A 19,672-nucleotide genomic window follows, 5' to 3' on the forward strand; every position below is an offset into this window, starting at 1 on the left:
ACTTGTGTAAAATCACAGACTACAAGACTGACCCTGGCATGTTGGAGATAGAGACAATAAGAACCCAAGCTTGAGGCTATCCTGGGCTACATAGTGAGGCAATTACAAAAACAAAGCAAATTAAAATTAACTGGAGAGCCGGGCATTGGTGGCTCATGCCTTTAATCTCAGTACTCGGGAGGCAGAGGCAGGAGGATCTCTGTGAGTTCGAGACCAGCCTGGTCTACAGAGCGAGTTCTAGGACAGCCTCCAAAGCAGTACAGAAAAACCCTGTCTTGAAAAACAAAACAAAACAAACAAACATAAAGGATGGGTTGGAGAGATGACTCAGTGGTGAAGAGCATGTACCGCTCCCCCAAAGGACCTGAGTTGGGTTCCTAGCATGCACATCACAGCAGTCTGTAATTCCAGCTCTGGATTCTAGAGGCATCTGCATTACAGACACACACACAGACAGACAGACACACATTTTTAAATCTTAAAAATAATACAAACCAAGACAAAGTAACGATAGGTGAAGCTAAAGGAAACATTTTTGAATTAGTAGTCATCAGACAAAAAGTATGCTGGGTATTTCTCTAGAGGCAGAATAAACACATACATGTGAGGTGTTTCTCAATATTATAATAAGTTGTATTAGCTGGTAAATGTAGGATGTAAATAAATTGATGAGATATAACAAAAATGATTCTATAACTGAAGTAAGGAATAAGAAAAGAAGAAACAAACTGTTGAACTGTGACGGCTTGCCACTGACCCACAGGGCTGGCTTAGCGGGAGGATAGCACAGACCCATCAGCTGTGGCCTAGAAAGCTTGGCAAACAGTCGCAGCACGAGCAGCTCAACGTAACATTAGACAATAACCAGAGCAGTTGAGATAAGAGAGGGAGTTTTTACGTGACTGAGAAGCTATACAATAGACAGGTCTTAATCCTTCTGGGAGTTTACCACAGGTTAGTGATGTGAGCCTTACCTCCTCCTTTCATCACTAACTTGGGGAAGACTAAGAAAGAAGTTTGGGCGCAGGCCCAGCCCTCTATTATACTTCTCTTTAATTCATGCTGGTACTTACTTCTTATAAAAAGACTCTGATAACACAGAATGGACCCGAAATGAGAAGCCACAGGATTAGGCCCTATCTTTTAAGTCTGGCAAACCATCTGACCTTAAAATTCCTCTCCAGGGAGGATCCAAAAGCATCTTTCTGAGACGTACAGCACACCCTGATTTCAAAGGTTTCCCACTGTCTTGTATTTACTATTGAATCCTAACTCTGAAAGGCCCTGGCTAGCCTGCCCCTCCCTTCTCTCCATTCTCCTCCTTCCTCCACAGGATGCACTGTACTTAAAGACCTAATTTTTACCCCCCACTAACGCGCCATTGCCCTCTTCCAAGGTCATCTTAGGCCTGGGTACCACTTTCCTCCATCCAGTCAGCTCTTCCTTATCCTTCAAACTCTGCCTTAAATTTCACCTTCTCAGAGGCCATTGCCTGATGATGGTCAGTCAGCATCCTCATAGCCAATACTGAGCTTCTCAGCAAAACCTGCTAAAATTCTGTGTGCCATTTTTATAGTTGGTCCTTTAGTGTTGCCCACTCTGAAGAGCTGTGAGTGACACTAGAGCGGGATCCCAAATCAGTTTCTGTTATATTCCCAGAGCCTACCACGGCCAGTTTTTTTTTTTATTTCTTTTTTAAAGTAAATGCTGTTAGAACATGACATCTGTGGCTTGGCTAAGTGCCTCACTTCTGCCCCCTGTGAGATTCCAACCGTTTCAACTATAAAGTGATGGCTTTGGAAAAGGTGCTCACAAATTCCCTTTAGAAACCAAAATGGGAAAGAAGCAAATCGTGATGGTCAACAGGAGGGAAATCCCGGTGCTCGACTTCTAACTGGGTCAGCCCACAAACCTGCCACAAACTGAAAGTATGCTAAGCTAAAATGTATTCATGACCTACAGTCAAGACGAGCCTATCTTAAATGTAATGAGGACAATTTACCCAATAACCTATTGTTGGGTAAAATCAAGCTAAAGCTCATTTTATAATGAAGTGTTGAAAATCATGGACATGCACCACATGGAAATGGGATGGAATGTGGGGACCCTGGCAATACAGCACACTCTGCAACTTATGGACTGGGTACTCTTGGCATCATCTCCTGATGGAGCATCTGCCCATCCCTGCTGCTGCCCAGCTTCATGTTTCATGCTGCATATCCACAGTCCAGGAAAAGATACAACTTTAAAGTTCAAGGTATGATTTCTCCAGAATGGCTAGCCCCTTTTGCACTAGCAGAGAGTCAAAACCCAGCAAGCTGGACCTCTGCAAGCTGGAGACTGTGGACTTCGAAAAGAACACATTTCCAGCTGGGGTGGTAGCATACACCTTTATACCAGCACTTGGGAGGCAGAAGTAAGCAGATCTCTATAAGCTCTAGGCTAGTCAGTGCTACACGGTGAGACCCTGCCGCAAATAAATCATATGATTTTCCAGCTACTTTTCAAAAAGTATGTAGAATGTGGGGATGAAACGAAAAAAGGGAGAAAAGATTAGTATTCTCACTTCCTAGTGATTGAGATGTATATCAGTGGTCATTGCACCAACTATCTTAAAATGTCTAATTAAATATTTAGATGAGCAAGATGGAGACAACTAAATCCTAGCTGTTAGATTGTGGGAGAGTCATCGTAGGCTGTGGTCCTACACCAGGAAGTGTGTTCTCATCTCATGAAGACATAAGGTAATTACAGAAGTGATACCCAAAGCCTGGAAAAGCAGGGATCAAGCCCAGGGCAAGAAGTATTTGGCTAAGCCCTACAGAACAGCAGAGGCCAGTACCAGTTGTACTCACTCCTAAAATTTTTGTCTTTCATTTTGCCTCTGACCGTGTGTTGGGAACTTCTGGGAGGAACTGGAGAGATACCTCTGCTACTCTTTCAGAGGACCCAAGTTCAATTCCCTGCACCCACAAGGCTGCCTACAACCATCTGTAGTTCCAGTCTCAGAGGACCCTCAACTTTCTGGCCTCTGAGGACACGGTACAAGTGTGGTACAGAGACATACATGTAGGCAAACACTTATACACATAAAATCATAAAATATTAATTTTTAAAACAAAAATAGTAAGTTCAGGGTTGGGAGATCAACTTCAAGCTAGACAAAAATTCACATTTCTATCTCAAAGAGACAGTTTTCAAAATACAGATTCAGAGCAATATAGACACTTCTTTACTCGTGAATTAGGAAGGGTTCAGTAGTAAGTCTTTGTTACAACATGGAAGTAGTATGGTCAGAGTCTAGCCCCTGACTGCCCTAACAAACTAGGTTTGGCTATCTTACTTCAAATAGGCCAATTAAATAGCCATAATAATAGTGAAAGACATAATAGGAGATTCTATGTGGTCCTTTGGGAGGAGGAACAGAGAAACCCAATGATTTTCCCAGGTTCTTCTTCTAGATTCTAATATGACATTTAGGTTTAAATAGAAGGCAAAGGGTATGCATGGTTAAGCAGTCCATGTGAAGGTGTGGTCTCATATATCATCTTTATCTTGGCTCATCTCTTCAGAGAATTGTCTGGTTGTTAGTACTGTGCTATATCTCTTTCCAGGAGACAAACTCTCCAAGATGGTACCAGGATCTAGCATGAGATTACTGGGGAGATTCCAATTTCTTGGGGCCTATTGCTCCAATAGTATTAGATTCAAAGGGAGGAGCTTGAGTGACTCTTTACAATAGCTTCCTTCCTGCATTACAGTTTGAGCGACTCTCCCAAGAGTTCCTGTGTTGAAATTCAATCCCCATTGGTCATGCGACTGTAGAAATTCAATCCAACTGTGGGTTCAGGAGTGGAACCCTTTGGAGATAATTACCATTAGTTCAGACCCTTCGGGTAGAACACTATGATTGAATATTGGTGGCTGTGTAAATAGGAGAAGGAGAGAGACACTAGCAGATACAGACACATGCAAGCATTCCCTCCTTCCCTCCCTCCCTCCCTCCGTCTCTCCCTCTTTCCCTCCCTCAACAAATTTACTGAATCTTGCTCATGTGAGTCACTGAAGGGCAGTGTTTCTGCTTGGAGCTGCGTGAACACAGGTGAGAGGGTTCAGTGGAGAAAGCAGGCTGTGTGGCATCTCCAGTGCCTCCCCCTGGGCTAGCACATTCTTGCGCAAGGCATCCTACCTGATAAGGGACCCTGAATGTAGGAGCAACTGGATTTTTGCACTACAAAATGCAAACAAAAAATGATCATGAAATGGAAATATGTCTTCTGGAAAACTATCGAATCTGTTACTAGTTGTATAAGGACTTTCACAAAGATGACATCTTCCTTTTACAGGGCTATGCAGCTGTAAGGAAAGACAAGCCATTTTGAAATAGACAACAGTTTTTTTTCTCTTTTTTCTTTTTTGGTGTTATTGACACAGGGTCTCTATTATGCAGCTCTGGCTCTCCTGGAACTCACTCTGTAGACCATGCTGGCCTCAAATTCAGAGAGCTCTACCTGCCTCTGCTTCCAAGTGTGGGATTAAAGGCGTGCACCACCAGCTGGGTATGTTGTCAGATGAGCAGTAAAAAATTGCACCTTCCTCTTTTCAGGTGTTCCTTTTTTCCCATTTACTGAGTCTCAAGGGTTACCAGTACAGACAGTAGTAGCTTTCTATAAATCACTATAATGCAGAGCCCAGATTCTCTGGCCCTCAAATAGCTCCTTTATATTTGGCTATTCCATTTAACTGGGTCTTCTACCATCAGTCTCTGCAGCTAAAACAAGACCAACCCTGCCCAAATTCCTGCCAATCAGTTTTCAATGGATTAGGAAAAACATGAATTACAAAACACTCAAGAGTTAGGCTATAACTTTTGTCTGCCCAATGATATTACCCGACAGCAATAAATACAAAAAGAAAGAACTTAGAGTGGAAAGCTAGTCTCTCACCTGGACTGTAGGTTTTCTGATACTTACTCAACACCACCCAGTCAAATATACCAAGCTCCCACTCCCACAGCCTGCCAAACAGAAAACAGAAGAGCTGTCTCCAGTACACAGCTCAGAGACACGAGAATGCTCGGGCTTCCTAGGCAGACCAGAATTTATACAGCACCACTCAGTAACAGCCTGTGAAATTGCAAACATTTTGGAAAGTAATAAAACAAACATTTTGAGGACTCCAAATAAAGCTTCTGGCATTGTCATTAAACCTGACCACACCTCTCCAGCTCCCACTCCTGACATCAGAGTATACTGTTTGACCATGCACTCTAGATGGCCTATGTCAGAGAACTGAGTTCTGTCTATGCAGTTTTAGGAGGGTAAATATTTTAAGTGCCTGGCTATGTACGGGTACTTAGTAATTCTTTTGCATATGATATCTCAGTTCTTTTATCCAACAACCTTATGAGATAGGTTTTAGTTATTATTCTAGAAACCAAAACATGGAGAGGTTAAAGTTCCAAGTAGATAGTTGCTATGAAGAGACAGAATATTGAGGCTGACTGAAGAGATTCCTTTATTCTCATTTAGAGTTGATTGGTTCAGGAAGCCAAGAGAGACTTCAGTCTTGAACTCTGAATGGGGCTCACACCATGGAGCCCAACGATCATTCCCCTACACAGATCATTCTACTAGAGCCCAATTAATGTGGGTTGCCTACGGGAGGGCTTACTCAACTCTGTGATCCTTTCCCATCTCCTCCCATTTATTTTATTTTAACCCAATACCAAGAAAAAGACACTCAAACCCAATTCTGTTCCAAGTTTGGTGTTTTTTTTTCTAGTTAACTATATAACCAAAGAAGCAACAACAACAACAAAACAGTCTGTCCTTAACTCATTTGAGACTTGGAGAACTACAATAAGCTTGGTGTCAGTCCCAAATCAGGAATGTCAATTCTTCTGTCTTCCACTCCTATATAGACTCCCAAAGGACCCCAAAGCCAGGGTATTCCCCTTGTATTCATGGAGAGAATAGCAGAAAAGTAACAGAAACAGTTCTCAGGCCCGGATGATTGCCATAACCAGTTTCTGAAAACCGCAGGGTCCCAACCTTTACCATGACAATGTTTTGAATCCCTGGGGTTGGGAAACTTATAAGGTTTTTGTTTGTTTTAAACAAACTACTTATTGGGACTCTAGGGTTTAGCTATGTTTGGGGCAAAAAAAGTTGACATTATAATCTTATCTCATCTGGCTCCTTAGTTTTCTTAGACTAACTTAAAAAACAAACAAACAAACAAACAAAAAAACCTCACTAGTTAGCGTTAGTGGGATCTCCTGTATCTTCACTTGCCCCATCTTCTCCTTTTTTCAGTCAAGCAACCTCAAAGAGAAGTCTCCCCGGAGTCTTTCCGTCTTCTAGTACTGTCCAGTTCCCTTCCAAGGTCAGTTCAATTGTCTACGCCTAGTTTTTCCTTCCCATTTTCCACAAAGTTTCCACCTTCCCCCACTTAGGTCTGCCAGCTGCTTGGCTTCAAAGTTTAAAATGTGGTAGTAGTAGTAATGATAATAACTTGGCTGCACATGTTTTAGCTTCTAGAACATGCCACAAGCTTTTCACCATAACCTGGATAATTCTGGTTACTTTTTAAGATGCTGTTCAGAGCTGGATCCTGGCTTTGTTCTTGCCTGTGGGTTTTTCTCTTGTCCTCTTTCCCAACAATATCAACACACACACACACACACACACATACACACACACACACACACACACACACACACACACACACACACACACACACACGAGAATGTGAGTTCTCTGAGGCCACAAACTCTGCTGTCTAGTACTGCACCTAACAGAAAACTGTCATCCATGAGAAGTCTTACAAAGGAGCGGGGTGGGGTGTGGTGGGGTCGGTGGTTGAGGCTATTTCTGGATCTCAGGCTTAGGTAACGAAGCTGCTCTTAACTGAGTTTTGAAAAATGGGTCAGAGAGATGGGGATGAGCAGTGAGATCACAGGCTTGGTTTCATATACAAGGAACTTCAATTGTCAGGCCATGGGGAGAGATGGAGAAACTTCTCAGTGTTGGCAATCTAGGGTAGGCAGGTCATTAGCTGGGACACAATGGTTAGTCACTTGCTAATTTCAGTTTATATGAGCCAACTTCTCTCCACTGTTATCTACAGGATGGGATCTATCCTACGAGTAAGATGAAGAAACAATGGATTTTCTTGAATACATTTTGTGAATTCGATTACTCTGTGTAATTTATGTCACTTTCATATAGATAGGGGGCATTTTTCTGTGCAGGTTTTCTGGTGAGTCTTGGAAATCAGTACTCCCTGACAGGAAATCACAGTCATTCCCCACTGGGGTTCTTCAAAAGCCTTGGTTACCCTACTATGGTGGTTTGAATAAGAATAGCCTCCTAGCTGGGCTGTGGTGGCGCACGCCTTTAATCCCAGCACTTGGGAGGCAGAGGATCTCTGTGAGTTAGAGGCCAGCCTGGTGTTCAAAGAGAGTTCCTGAACAGCCAGGGCTGTTTCACAGAGAAACCCTGTCCAGAAAAGCAAGCAAGCAAACAAACAAACAAAAAGAATGGCCTCCTATAGGCTCATATATTTGAATGTTTGGTTCCCAATTGGTGCGCTGCTTAGGAAGGAATAGGAGGTGTGGCCTTGTTGGAGGAGGAAGAAGGAGGAGTGGGCTTTAAGGTTCAGTCTCCTTCTCTCTCTCTCTCTTTGCCTGCTGCCAGGATGTAAGTTCATAGCTACTGCTCCATTGTCATGGCTGCCTGCCTACTGTCACATTCCCTGACATGATGGCCACAGCTTTACCCTCTGAAACTGTAAGCAAGCTCCCGATTAAATACTTACTTCTATAAGCTGCCTTGGTCGTGGTGTCCCTTTATAGCAACTATGATACCTACTATAAAGATGAAGAAACAAGGACATAGACAATCCTAACTCCTTCCATTCAAGAAGGATTAATTTGTGTACTTGTTATAGGAAAGATATTGCATTGGGTTACTGTTATAGGAAAGGCATCACATTGGGTTACTATTATAGAACAGTTATTTCACTGGGTACTGTTATGGGAAAGGTATTGCACTGGGTACTGAGCATACAGAAAGAACAGAGTCAAGGAGATGTCCATTATAAAAACTCAACACTCTATAGCACTAGAGTGAAGTCCTAAGAAAAAAGCAGCTGTATGTCAGTGGAGACTGCAAGGTTACCAAGATGGGCGTTTGCAACTTCAAATGCTCTCTACATTCATTCATTAAGAAAGACCAATGTCTACGTCCACTCTTCACTCAGTTGCATAATTCACGAGATTAGAGGCAAGTTTCCTTGGACACTTCAAATAAAGTCTCTATAGCGATCAGGCCATGCACAGGAAAATAGCTCAGCAGGAATTTAAAAGAAAAGAAAGAAAAGTGAGAAACTAAAGATAAAAGCAGGAAGGCTATAATATAACACACGTGCTGTCAAACTTCAGTTATTTGGATGAAATCAGGGACAAGCAGTCAATTTGGAAAGCAGGGATCTGGCAAGGGTTGTTTTGAGGAAAAGAATGCACATATGTGTTAGATGGAGGGATATATGACCTAGTTTTGGATAAATAAATCGAAGAATGGTTTATAATTTATGTGAGCCTATTTCCAGCTAGTCTGAAAGGCAATCTGAAACTGTTATCAATTAGGAGTCCATTGATGGATTATATACAGTCTGAAAGAGCCTGGGGCTGGACATCTTACAGATGTAAATATCAGACATGTGATACCCTACAGAGCACATTAATTCTGCTCTGAAAAGGGGCTTGGGCTGCAGAAAGAGGAAAAGGGGGGACTCTGAGGTCGCCCTTCACCCTCTACCACACCTCTCACATTACAAGTAAGTGCTCAAGTGTGTGGACTTTGGGACACAGCCACCGCCTGGTAGAATGTCGCAGAACTTCACATGCAAGCAAGCCAGTGCTTAAATACCTAAATATTGCCAAAAGCTGCCTGTAAATTGAGCTGTGTCAACCATGCTGAGAACAACTCTTGCCTGGCAGTAGGCTCTACTTGAGGCATTCTAAGAACGACCAGTGTTCAAGATTTGGTCTTTAGCTACATTGTCAGTTATCTCCACCTTGATTTTCAGACCCTTTTACCCATTCCTTGACAACAAACAGTGAAAGGAAACAGCATTTTGTAGGAATCCTTTTTCCTTAAAACAAAACGAAACAACGTTTATAATGCTGAGGCTCCATCCTGGGACATGGCAGGCACTGGGCTGCTGAGTTACACCCCAGCCCTTGCAGGGATGGCTGATGGTTTATGTACCGGAGTTGTACTCTAACCCCAGTAAAAGGAGATGATCACAGAACAACAGATGAGCTCTTCACTCTGACCTGATTCCCACTCAGTGTCCAACTGGTAATAAGAAGGCATCACTTGGAAGGGAACACCTTCCTCTGATAATCTAACGTTCTTTCTGCTTTCTTTTCCTTCCCTCTTCTTTCTACAGTGAACTCTCTTTGCTTCCGCAGTGCCTATGCCACACAGAGGAGAGTCTCATTTTCAACTCTTCTTTGCCACACCAGACCCAAATGTGCTACAGTTCCTCTCAACTGATGCTTAAAAGCCTCCGCCATTCTTTCTAAGCAACCTCGGGAGTTCACATATATATCCAACTGTCTACCACTCCTCTGAGACCTTCAGGACCAGCCTGTCATTCTACTCTACCATTCCTCCCCACAAACTCCTGGCCTATTGTTAACTGCCGGTCTGTCTATCTAACCCTCGTCCTACTGGAGAAGCTCAACACAGCTGCTCTCTCTTCTGTCTTGAAACATTTTATCACTTACTTCTGGAAGATTCTCTCGACTCCCAACCCCCACCCACCCCTGGACTGACTGTCCCTCTTCTAATTCCTTTCCTGATTGCTTCTTGCTCAGAGTCCTCTAAGGTGACAAGGGACCCCGAGACTCCATCTCTGGAGTTCTTTTCTACCTTAACAGCCTTCTACAGGATTATAGCGTCCTGTGACACAGGTGCCACACAGATACAATGAATTCCAAATTTAAATCTGTATTCTGTCTCCAGACTCCAGAAGTGTATACTCAGCTGTCTAGGAGACCTTTCTCCTTGAGTGTCTGCTAAGCACCAACCCTTTACTCTTCCAGAGAACCCACCCCATTCTTGTGTGATGCTCGCACATCCTACCTATCCCCTCTATAGGCCCTCTGTTGCATTCAGAGCAAGAGCTGAAGTCCTTATAATGGCCAGTGAAGCAAGGATGTCAGGGATTGGGCCCAGAACTATCTGACCTAATATCCTATGCTATCTCCTAGGCCCCTTTCACCCTACCACAGCCACAGTGGCCTTTGTACAATTTTTGAGCATAAAGAAAATCCAAAGCCTTTGTTTCGAATACCCCTCCTTCAGTTATGTCCATCATCTACAGGCCCCATGCATTCAGATCTCATCAACCAGCCCCTGCATAAAAGGGATGAGTCCTAGAACCCCAAACATCAGAGATCCCTACACCTCATCTCCAAGTCACTTTTGCCTGGTCACACGTGCTCTCAACTGCTTTGTGTCCCTGGGACACACTGAGTAACTCGGAAGCAACAGACAGTGTTTTGGAGCTCGGAAAGCCTGAGAACGAGAGGCTGCATCTGCTGAGGGACTTGTTGCTATACGGCAGCATGGCAGACAGCATCACGTGGGTAGGACGGCCTAAGATTGAACTCAAACTCTTGGATAACCAGCGTTAATCCATTTATGAGGGTAGAGTCTCATGACCTAAGGTTTTGGGAGTTGGGGGAACACAGCCAAATAGAAGTAGCATTTACCATCACTTGATGTATACTCCTTGTCTATCTGTTTATCGTCAGTAACTCTCAACTTCTAAATAGGTTCTTTGTTCTGTTTATAGCTTCTGGCCATGGATTTATCATGTGGCAGAGTATTTAATAAATACTTGTTGAATAAATTCTAGTTATGTGTATTTATTCTAGTTAGTGGCTTCTGTATTCAATAAGAAGAAAACATGGTACTCTTATTATTAATGATGGTGCTAGATCCCAAAAATGAGCTCGCTGTCAAAAACTTGGCAGAGATAAACGATGGTAAGGAAACAGAGGTAAGGTCCTGACTGCAGCTGCTCCCAGACCTGCCATGGCCTGGTCCTTCACTGAGGTAGGAGGTCCTAGCAGAGGCATGAGATTGTCATTCTAGACTCCATGTGTGCATGGACCACCCTCATTCTGCCTCTGTGTATGTACACACACACACACACACACACACACACATCTGCGCTTGCATATGTACATAGATAGTATGTGTATATGCATGCATGTGAGTGTAGACAGCACATGGATAGAGGTCACTACCTTAGGATTCGGTCCTTGCCTTCTACCGTCTTTAAGAAGGAGTATCTTTTTGTTTGATGCTGCGTATGCCAGGGTTAGCTGACCCATGAGCTTCAAGAGATACTCCTGTTTCCACTTCCCATCTAGCTCAGGATTATAGATACACACTACACACTCAGCTGTGTGTGGGTTCTGAGGATTTGAACTCAGGTCCTACTACTTTGAGGCAAGTATTTTCACTCCTGAGCCACCTCCCCAGCACCAGCCTGTGTTTTCTGATTGTCCCAATCACATAACCAGGAGTCAATGAACTGTCCTCAGAAACTTGACATCAGCCTGAGGATCTATTCTCAGAGACATGTTAACCAAAGTGTTGTCTACCCGCAAGGAGTGAAATCATGGCCTTCGACATCTGTGCGATCACTCGGCCAACACCACCTGAGTGCACTGAATGGTGTAGACCTTTCGGTGTCATTCCCCAAAGAATGCAGTGTGGCCACCATTTACATAGCATTTGCATGATATGCAGTACTGTAAGTAGCCTGGAGGTGATTTAAAAGATACGAGACAGAGCACAAACACTGTGTGCAAATATCACACTATTTTATATAATAGCTTGAGCTCCTGCAAGTTTTTGTGTCCACAGAGGCTATCCTAGGACCAAACTGAGGAGCTATTCCCTTGTTTTATTTATTTTCTCCTGATTCTAAAAGCAACTTGTTCTTGGTTTGAAATGAATAACACTCCAGCATCCTTAAAAGATAACTATCAACATTACTTAAATAGGTCTCTAGATCTTATATAAATGAATACTGTACTTTCCTTTTTCTTTATTAATTCAAGTGCAAACCTCTGGAGTCAGCATGACTTTTAACACTTGGAACCACACACCTAGTTGCTAAGCTACCCTGTGTGTTTTGGGGAAACACTTATACCTGATTCTATCCACAGATTGTTGTTGCAGCAACGTGTCTTGTGTTACTGAGTGTTTTTGAGGAAATGCACAGAGCCTGAGAATCAAGCGTCGACTCTGTGGCTTGTGCCAACTGTAGAATCTTCCACAACGGACCTTCTTTTCCCATTCCATGCCCTTATAGACTCTCTTTCAATGAAAACTCCTCTCATTAACTTCCTGTGTAGCAGTAAACCTCACCTGCTCCAGAGGACTTCCAGACTCTCTGACCAAATAAAATTGATTGACTACGTGATGCACCTTGGCTCAGAGGATGTGCCTGGCAGATGAAGGCTGGATCATTTATCCAGCAGTTATAGTTTCATTATCCCCCAAGGAGTTTAAAACTTACGACTCTTTCTTTCTAGACCCAACAGGCTCCCTGGTTTGTGTATACAATTCCCAAAGACTACAAACTCTCTCCTAGGCAGAGCCTGGATGGGGTCCTAGAAGTAAATATTCCGGTCCTCTGGCTTCACTCTTGAGTTTTATGTGTCCATAAGAGTCCTGGGACTTGAGAAATGCAGACCTTCATGCTTAAGGATTAGATGCTTCAACTTCCTAGCATGTGAAGGCTTAGTACCGCTCCAGGTCTTACTGAAATCTGAAACCTGAGGCTGCTATTGTTTCTGAAAGCCCTCCCAGATCTTACATGGGGAAGCCTCCAGGTCTTGAGATCTTAACCAGCAAGTACAAGTGTACACAAGACAGTGCAGGAGAGGCACCTGGAACAGAACCTCCAGGGCAAGAAAGGAGAGATGGTGTGGCACATTGAAACCGTATAACAGAGGTTCCCATGAGCTGCTACCACTGCATATAATGGAGTTCCAGTGAGGTAAGGAAGCAAGTGCAGTCTCAGCCTAGAGTGTAAGGGAATTGATTCTAGTAGTAGAAAACCCTCCCATTGTTCATCTAGAAAACCTTGAAACAAATTGGAAGATTACTGATAGAAAATGCAAATCAGCACCTCCTAGTATAAGAACAGCTGGGTCTCCGACATAGCCTATACAATAAGGAATATAAAAGTCCTATGGAATGAGAAGCTGTATTTAGGAGCCTGGTGTAGTACTTGGCATGTTCCATATATACAGTTGTACAATACATGCTTAATACATATCAACTTGATAGTCTTCCTGTCTTTCCTACAATTAATTTTCCCAAGAAACACTTATAACTTTAAGTATATAATGTTCTTTAAAATGAACACAAAAACATTTGAGGCAGTATGTTTATTTAATGTGAATATGTAGCATGCAGTTCACCCTTAGGAAATGAAAAAGTAAATACTGACCTGAATTTAAGTCTCGTCCTGGGTTGAAGGCTCGGCTATTCACAGTAGTAGAAAGTCGATCACAACTCACTGTTCTGGATACATTGGTATTAAAGTTCCCATCAAACCTGAAACAACAGGAAAGGATGAGCAGTGCTTATCTAGAAAAAACAACCGACAAAAATAATCATTTGTCCCATGTATGAATAGGCTAACCCATAGATGGTGAATTAGCAACAAAACAGTAAACATTCTTTCTAAATAATGTGGGAGGTAAAGTGTACCTGCGTCTAGAAGTCTTATAAGTTCAAATGCTAGGAGAGTAAAAGAACACTGGACTTTAAAGACAATTTTTACTCAAGGAACTTGAGTTATGACTTGATAAAAGCATATGCAAAGCAGATGGCAAGATTCAGACTTGAGCAACACTGGCTGTGAAACAGAGTTTCTCGCTGTGCTGTATCTAGACAGCAGGGGCCAAGTGTACAACGGCAGTCAAAGGACAGTACCAACTGTGGAGGAGAAACATCTCTGTCCTGTCACTCACTACTAAATGTCTGACCTTGAGAAACTTGACTCAGTTTCCTTATCTAAAAAAATAATGAAACTTACTTTCCAAAGTTTTCAAAAGGGTTAAGAGTGACGTGGACATGCTTCTCTTGGAACCTCATTGAGAACTGGCCCCTGTCCTGTTGCCACGCATAGAATTCTCAAGTGTTTTGATTCCTTGTAGTAGTTCAATGTTAGTACTAAAGGCAGAACAATGCCAGTGCCTGAAGTAGCATCTTGCACTACAGGTACCCAAGCATATTACTGGTGGAGTCAGTGAATCATTTGTTCAAGAAAACAACAATCTGAAAGAATCTACCAGGACACACATTTATAGTCAGTAAAGAAGGACAAAAAGCTTCAATTTCCATTTTTCTACTTCAGCTTTCCAAGGCTCCCGGAAACTCCAGGAGGTTGTCAAAAACCTCAATCCAACACCAACTCTTTAAATCTTGGGGAACGTACAGTATATATCTCATGAGTTAACCTCTGAATGGATGAAATTCCATTACTACATGCCAGGAGGGACATTCCTAAACTCAAGATCCATCTAATCATTCATAACTTATGATTATCTGTTGGTAATCTCATAAAATCTAAGAACTGCTGAGCTACATATATCAAAGGGAGCTGTGCTCTCCCATCAGTTTCAACCCCCAAAATGAAAGAATGTTTTTTAACATTCAAAGACGAATGAAGTAACTGGGTTTTAAGAGCCCATCATCCTAGCCAACAGCCCATTTGAGAATTCTATCAACAGTGTCCACTGCACGTCAAAGGACACCGTTGCTTTGCCCACATAGTGGCTCTGTCTTGGACTTGTTCCAGTTTGTCTAGATGAGAGGACGGCTTCCTTCGAAGCCACAGACGAGGAGAAAGGAGAGCTTAACACAGGACTAGCTACCTACGTGCATGCTGCTGCCACAGGAGCCCGTGATCTCATTGTCCTTGTGCACTAGCAAACAGAAGTCATTTCCTTTACAAATGCTTTCATAGAAGGCCAGATAAGAAATATTTGGGGTCTTGTGGGTCATAAGTTCTGTTGGGACACTTCCACTACAGTGCACTTGTCACCAGAGTGCAAAAGCAGGCACAGAGAATGTAAGACTGAGGGCAGCTGTCTTTTAAAATAGTTTTCTAAAAAAGGTGATGGAGCATGCCTTTAATTCCAGGAGGCAGAGGTAGGTCAATCTGTGAGTTTAAGGCCAGCTTGGTTTACAAAGTGATCTCCAGGACAATCAGGGCTACACAGAGGAACCACTCCTCTCCCCAGACTCTTGAAAAACAGAAAAACAAAACAAACATTGCTTTGGTCAAATAGATGCTCATGCTAACTGACTTGTCATGAGTATTCATGTGCCCAGTCCCATTCTGAGCTGCCCAGGGTCCCATGATGACTTAAAGAGAACTGACTCATTTGAATGGTTGCAAAATACTCATCACCTAGCTACACCAGAATCACCCAGGGTGGATGCTGGGCTCTGCCTCTGCAGAGATGGAGTTATTGATTTGAGGGGCATAGAATCTGAGTTTGACTGCTTCTGAAGACCAAGAAAGCCCTTTAGTGTTGTTATACAAACTTTTGGAAATAAATTAAGAGGGTGGCTTTCTGTATGAGGTCAGGTAATCCTTACTATGTCTCAAAGACACTAAGGACAAGGGCCTCTGGATTTAGTTCACTAAGGATGGAGGAGGGTCTTTGGGTTTGGTTTGGATCAAAAGAATGGAATAGTACCCAGGTATGCTTATAGCTCATAGCTAGACTTTGTCATGCAAATTATGAAATCCCTTTAGACCTACCATTTCACAGTAGAGAAAAATGTGGGTGACACCTACCCACCCACCCACACCCACCCACACCCACAAACCCTAGGATATACAACAAGTACAGGGAGTAAGGAGACTTGGAATAATCTGACTCAACTCTGTTGCTGAGAAGAAACACACAGCATTCTGCTTCTAAATGACACGGAAGAAAAAGCTCCCCAAGAAGGGCAATTCAGGAAGGTGGCTGACACATCCCACCAGGAAATTTTGGCTCGGATACAGTCCATGTGTGCCCAGACAAGGTGTCCACAGCCATGACCTCTGCTAGGAGCCAGAGAGTTGCTATCAGAAGGTGAGGCTACCAAGATAGACTTCTGGGGTCTTTGTGAAATGAAAGCTGGCTTATTGGAACCAGAGAGACCAAGGAGCTATTAGGAGTTTCCTTCCTTTATGGAACAATCTCCAAGAGCATTACAGAGAACGTCTCTGTGCTAATAGAAGTGGAAGTGGCTTGCTAACAAAAGCTCTGCTGCGCATACCTTGGTTGGCCACAAAACAGTGTGACAGCGTAGTATGTGTCATATCATTGTCATTAATGCCTCCCCAGCCTTCTCTCCCACTTCTTGCTCCCTTCAGTGCTACACCAGACTCTCGGCATGGGCTTGGCTGCTGATCACCAGGGTCCACCGCACCCTCTTTTCAAGGCTGGCCCATCAACCCACATTCTCCTCCAACAGCTCAACTCAGGGGGACTTCTTTCTCCAACCTCACCAGTGTTGTTCTGCTTCTTAGTTACGAGCCTGTGCCTTTTTCCTCTTGCCTTTTTTAAAAATTTTAAATAATCAGATTTAAAATACTGCCATTGTCAGGAATACTGGATTAAAGGGCGCAAGAACCCCCTTGGACCATTTCTGCAGCCATCCCCCAAAGGCTGCACTTTCTAATATGATCCCAGTGGTGATTATGTTTCAAGAACATATATTTCAGGGGAAAGGGAATATAAACACTGAAACAACACCATCAATAAAAATCCAAAATAAGACAAGCAATTTATCTTTTCTTTGTGACAACTCAATATTTGTTAGTGGGAGTGGGTTAGTAGTCGGCAGTTAGGGAAGCGCTGTTAGGCAACCAGCCCCCAGGCAGCCCTTGAACTCTCCTCTCTCTCTCTGGTTTAGACTGCTTTGAGTTTCCTCATCTGCACTGTGCCTCAGCCACAGGGCATGCACTCATCTATGTGCAAGTTCATGTAAAGCCAGGAAATTACCCCCCCCTTCCTCACTACCTATGCCACCGAAGTGTCTGTCAGGTGAGGCGGAAATGCCATCAGAGGGCATAGAGCAATAGATGGGGAGGAGAGTGTCTGGGGCTAGCGGGACAACTAGGTAAGCACCAGCAATTACTAGAAGCAAAAATAAAGGGCCTACCTCCCAGCCCTCCAATCACACACGTTAACACCTGCTGTTGTCTGGACTCCGGATCTGCTGAATTTTATAAACATTGGAGGGCTGGAGAGATGGCTCAGAGGTTAACAGCACTGACTGCTTTTCCAGGGGTCCTGAGTTCAATTCCCAGCAACCACATGATGGCTTGCAGCCATCTACAATTCAATCTGGTGCCCTCTTCTGGCATGTAGGCAGAACACTGTATATGTGATAAACAAATAAATCTTAATAAAGAAAATATCCTTAAAAAAAAAAGGAAACCTGCTTAGTCATCTTGGTACACTAGTTCTCTCCAGGCCTAGGAAGAACGGTCAACAGCCCAAAGGAGGTGCTCCTTTAGTGCGCATGCGCCATCAACAAGAGGAGGTGCTCCTTTAGTGCGCATGCGCCATCCACAAGAGCAGTTTCCAAAAGGTAGCATGTTAGTCACTCAGATCTGGAGCCCATGAAGACAAAGTTTATGGCTAAGATTCTTTATAAAAACATTTAAGCTACTCTTAGGACTTATCTAAACCATTTTGCATGGAGGGGTGTATTACCTGGCAATCATTTGCATTTAATTCCAGGCTTATAAGAGAGGTCAAGAACTAGAATAATAACACATTTTCATATAAGATGACTAAGCAATCAGTTTAAAAGGTGTGATTCATCTCATTCTTTATACTTATGCTTTTAGAAAGTTAGCAATAGAAAAATCCTACTTAAATCTCCTTTAGACCTTGAGGTTTAAAAAAATAGATAATGGATTAAATCCAACTTCTCTACTGATTTTCATAAGATAAAACCATTGCCTAGAATTCAGTTTCTAGAGGAATAACTCCATCTCTCCTACTCCCTTAAGAAAGAAAGAAAGAAGAAAAAAAACCTTCCTTTTGGATTTTCTTTCATGAACAACTGATCGAAACTGCGTCCCCAGGGAGAAAACAGGGCTGTGACTCCCACTTTGATCTCTTCCCCATGGAGAAATTCACTCCCTGCCTGCCTTGCAAGATGTTCATTTGATTGACGCTTGCTCTGATGTACAAACTGCTTTGAACTTCAGACATTTAATTCCCATCAGGCTGCAGTCATTTTTATTCTCCTTCAACAGGATTTACAAGCAGGAGATCAGCAAATGTGGAAGATAAAATAAATTTGCAGAAGCTTTGAATCTTACATCAAAACAGTGTTCAAGTGACTTCCAATTGGATTCCATTCAGCCTCGATCCACAGTGTAAATCAACTTTTCAGTGGAGTCCCGATTTAGAAAGAAAAGGATATAAAGGGAAGACAGACGCACACACCCCGGTTTGGGGTTTACTTCCTGAATCTGTTTCTTGGTCTTTGTTTAAATTCTCTAGGGAAGGTGATTTGCCAGGCAAATCATCCAGAATCCTGGGTTTTTCTGAACATTTCCAGGGAAGCGGGTCCAATTTATCACAGTGCACACAAAAACCAAACTCCTGGTGTGGGTTCCCAGGGAGGTGGTGAAATGTGGTATTGTTCATGGATACATTTTTAAGGCAATGATTTAAAAAGCAAATCCTTGGGGATTTCTCAGAAGAGCAAGGCTTAAAGCGTTCAGGAGTCCATACACAAAGCCAGTGTGATGGCGGCTGAGGGGGCTGGGGATAGTTTTTCATTTGTTCCCTTCTTTCTAATCACTGCTAAACTGCAATGACAAGTGTAAGAGAGCCTCTCTCTCTTTCTCTCTCTCTCCTCTTTCCTCTCTCTCTCTCTCTCTCTCTCTCTCTCTCTCTCTCTCTCTCTCTCTCTCTCTCTCTCTCTCTCTCTCTCTCTCTCTCTCTCTCTCTCTCTCTCTCTCTCTCTCTCTCTCTCTCTCTCTCTCTCTCTCTCTCTCTCTCTCTCTCTCTCTCTCTCTCTCTCTCTCTCTCTCTCTCTCTCTCTCTCTCTCTCTCTCTCTCTCTCTCTCTCTCTCTCTCTCTCTCTCTCCCCCCCCCCTCCTGAAAGCAAAGCCAGCATCAGTTCTTAAGGAAGTGGGAAGCAAACACTGACAGCCTCCCAATGGAGCTCTCAGGTCAAGCAGGCCCTGGCGGGCTGCAGCAGTGCTGTTTTAAGAACTGCACACAAAAGAAACCACAGCTCTCACCAGTAGCTTCAGGAGCCTCCAGGGAGGGGATAGACCTAGAAACGCCCACGCCTCACACACACCCTGCCCTAGTGACAGCCCACAGTGCCCGGCTCTTCATCTCCTTTCAGCCAGGTTCCTGATTGCCCATTCCTTCTTGGTTGGGGCTGCTTTCCAAATATTTGAGCAACACCAGTTGAAAAGAATTAAACAAGAACTCCTTATCTTCCACTTAACTACCCTTGAGAATAAAGTTAAACAGAGGAAGAGCTAAGATAAAAATCGAACATCTGCATTGGCAAATATTTAAACT

The 19,672-nt window shown here is 43.2% G+C and overlaps 1 protein-coding gene across 1 annotated transcript in view; it reads right to left on the reverse strand.

Moving 5' to 3' along the window:
- The window catches only part of Cachd1 (cache domain containing 1), a 212,526-nt gene that overhangs the window by 69,020 nt on the left and 123,834 nt on the right, over positions 1-19,672 (reverse strand). The window contains exon 4 of the mRNA XM_005086633.4: positions 13,552-13,658. Coding sequence (XP_005086690.1) covers positions 13,552-13,658 — 107 coding nt within the window. The remainder of the gene's footprint in view (positions 1-13,551; positions 13,659-19,672) is intronic.

Source organism: Mesocricetus auratus, unplaced genomic scaffold, assembly GCF_017639785.1.
Source record: "Mesocricetus auratus isolate SY011 unplaced genomic scaffold, BCM_Maur_2.0 Super-Scaffold_100014, whole genome shotgun sequence".
Taxonomy (NCBI): Eukaryota; Metazoa; Chordata; class Mammalia; order Rodentia; family Cricetidae; genus Mesocricetus; species Mesocricetus auratus.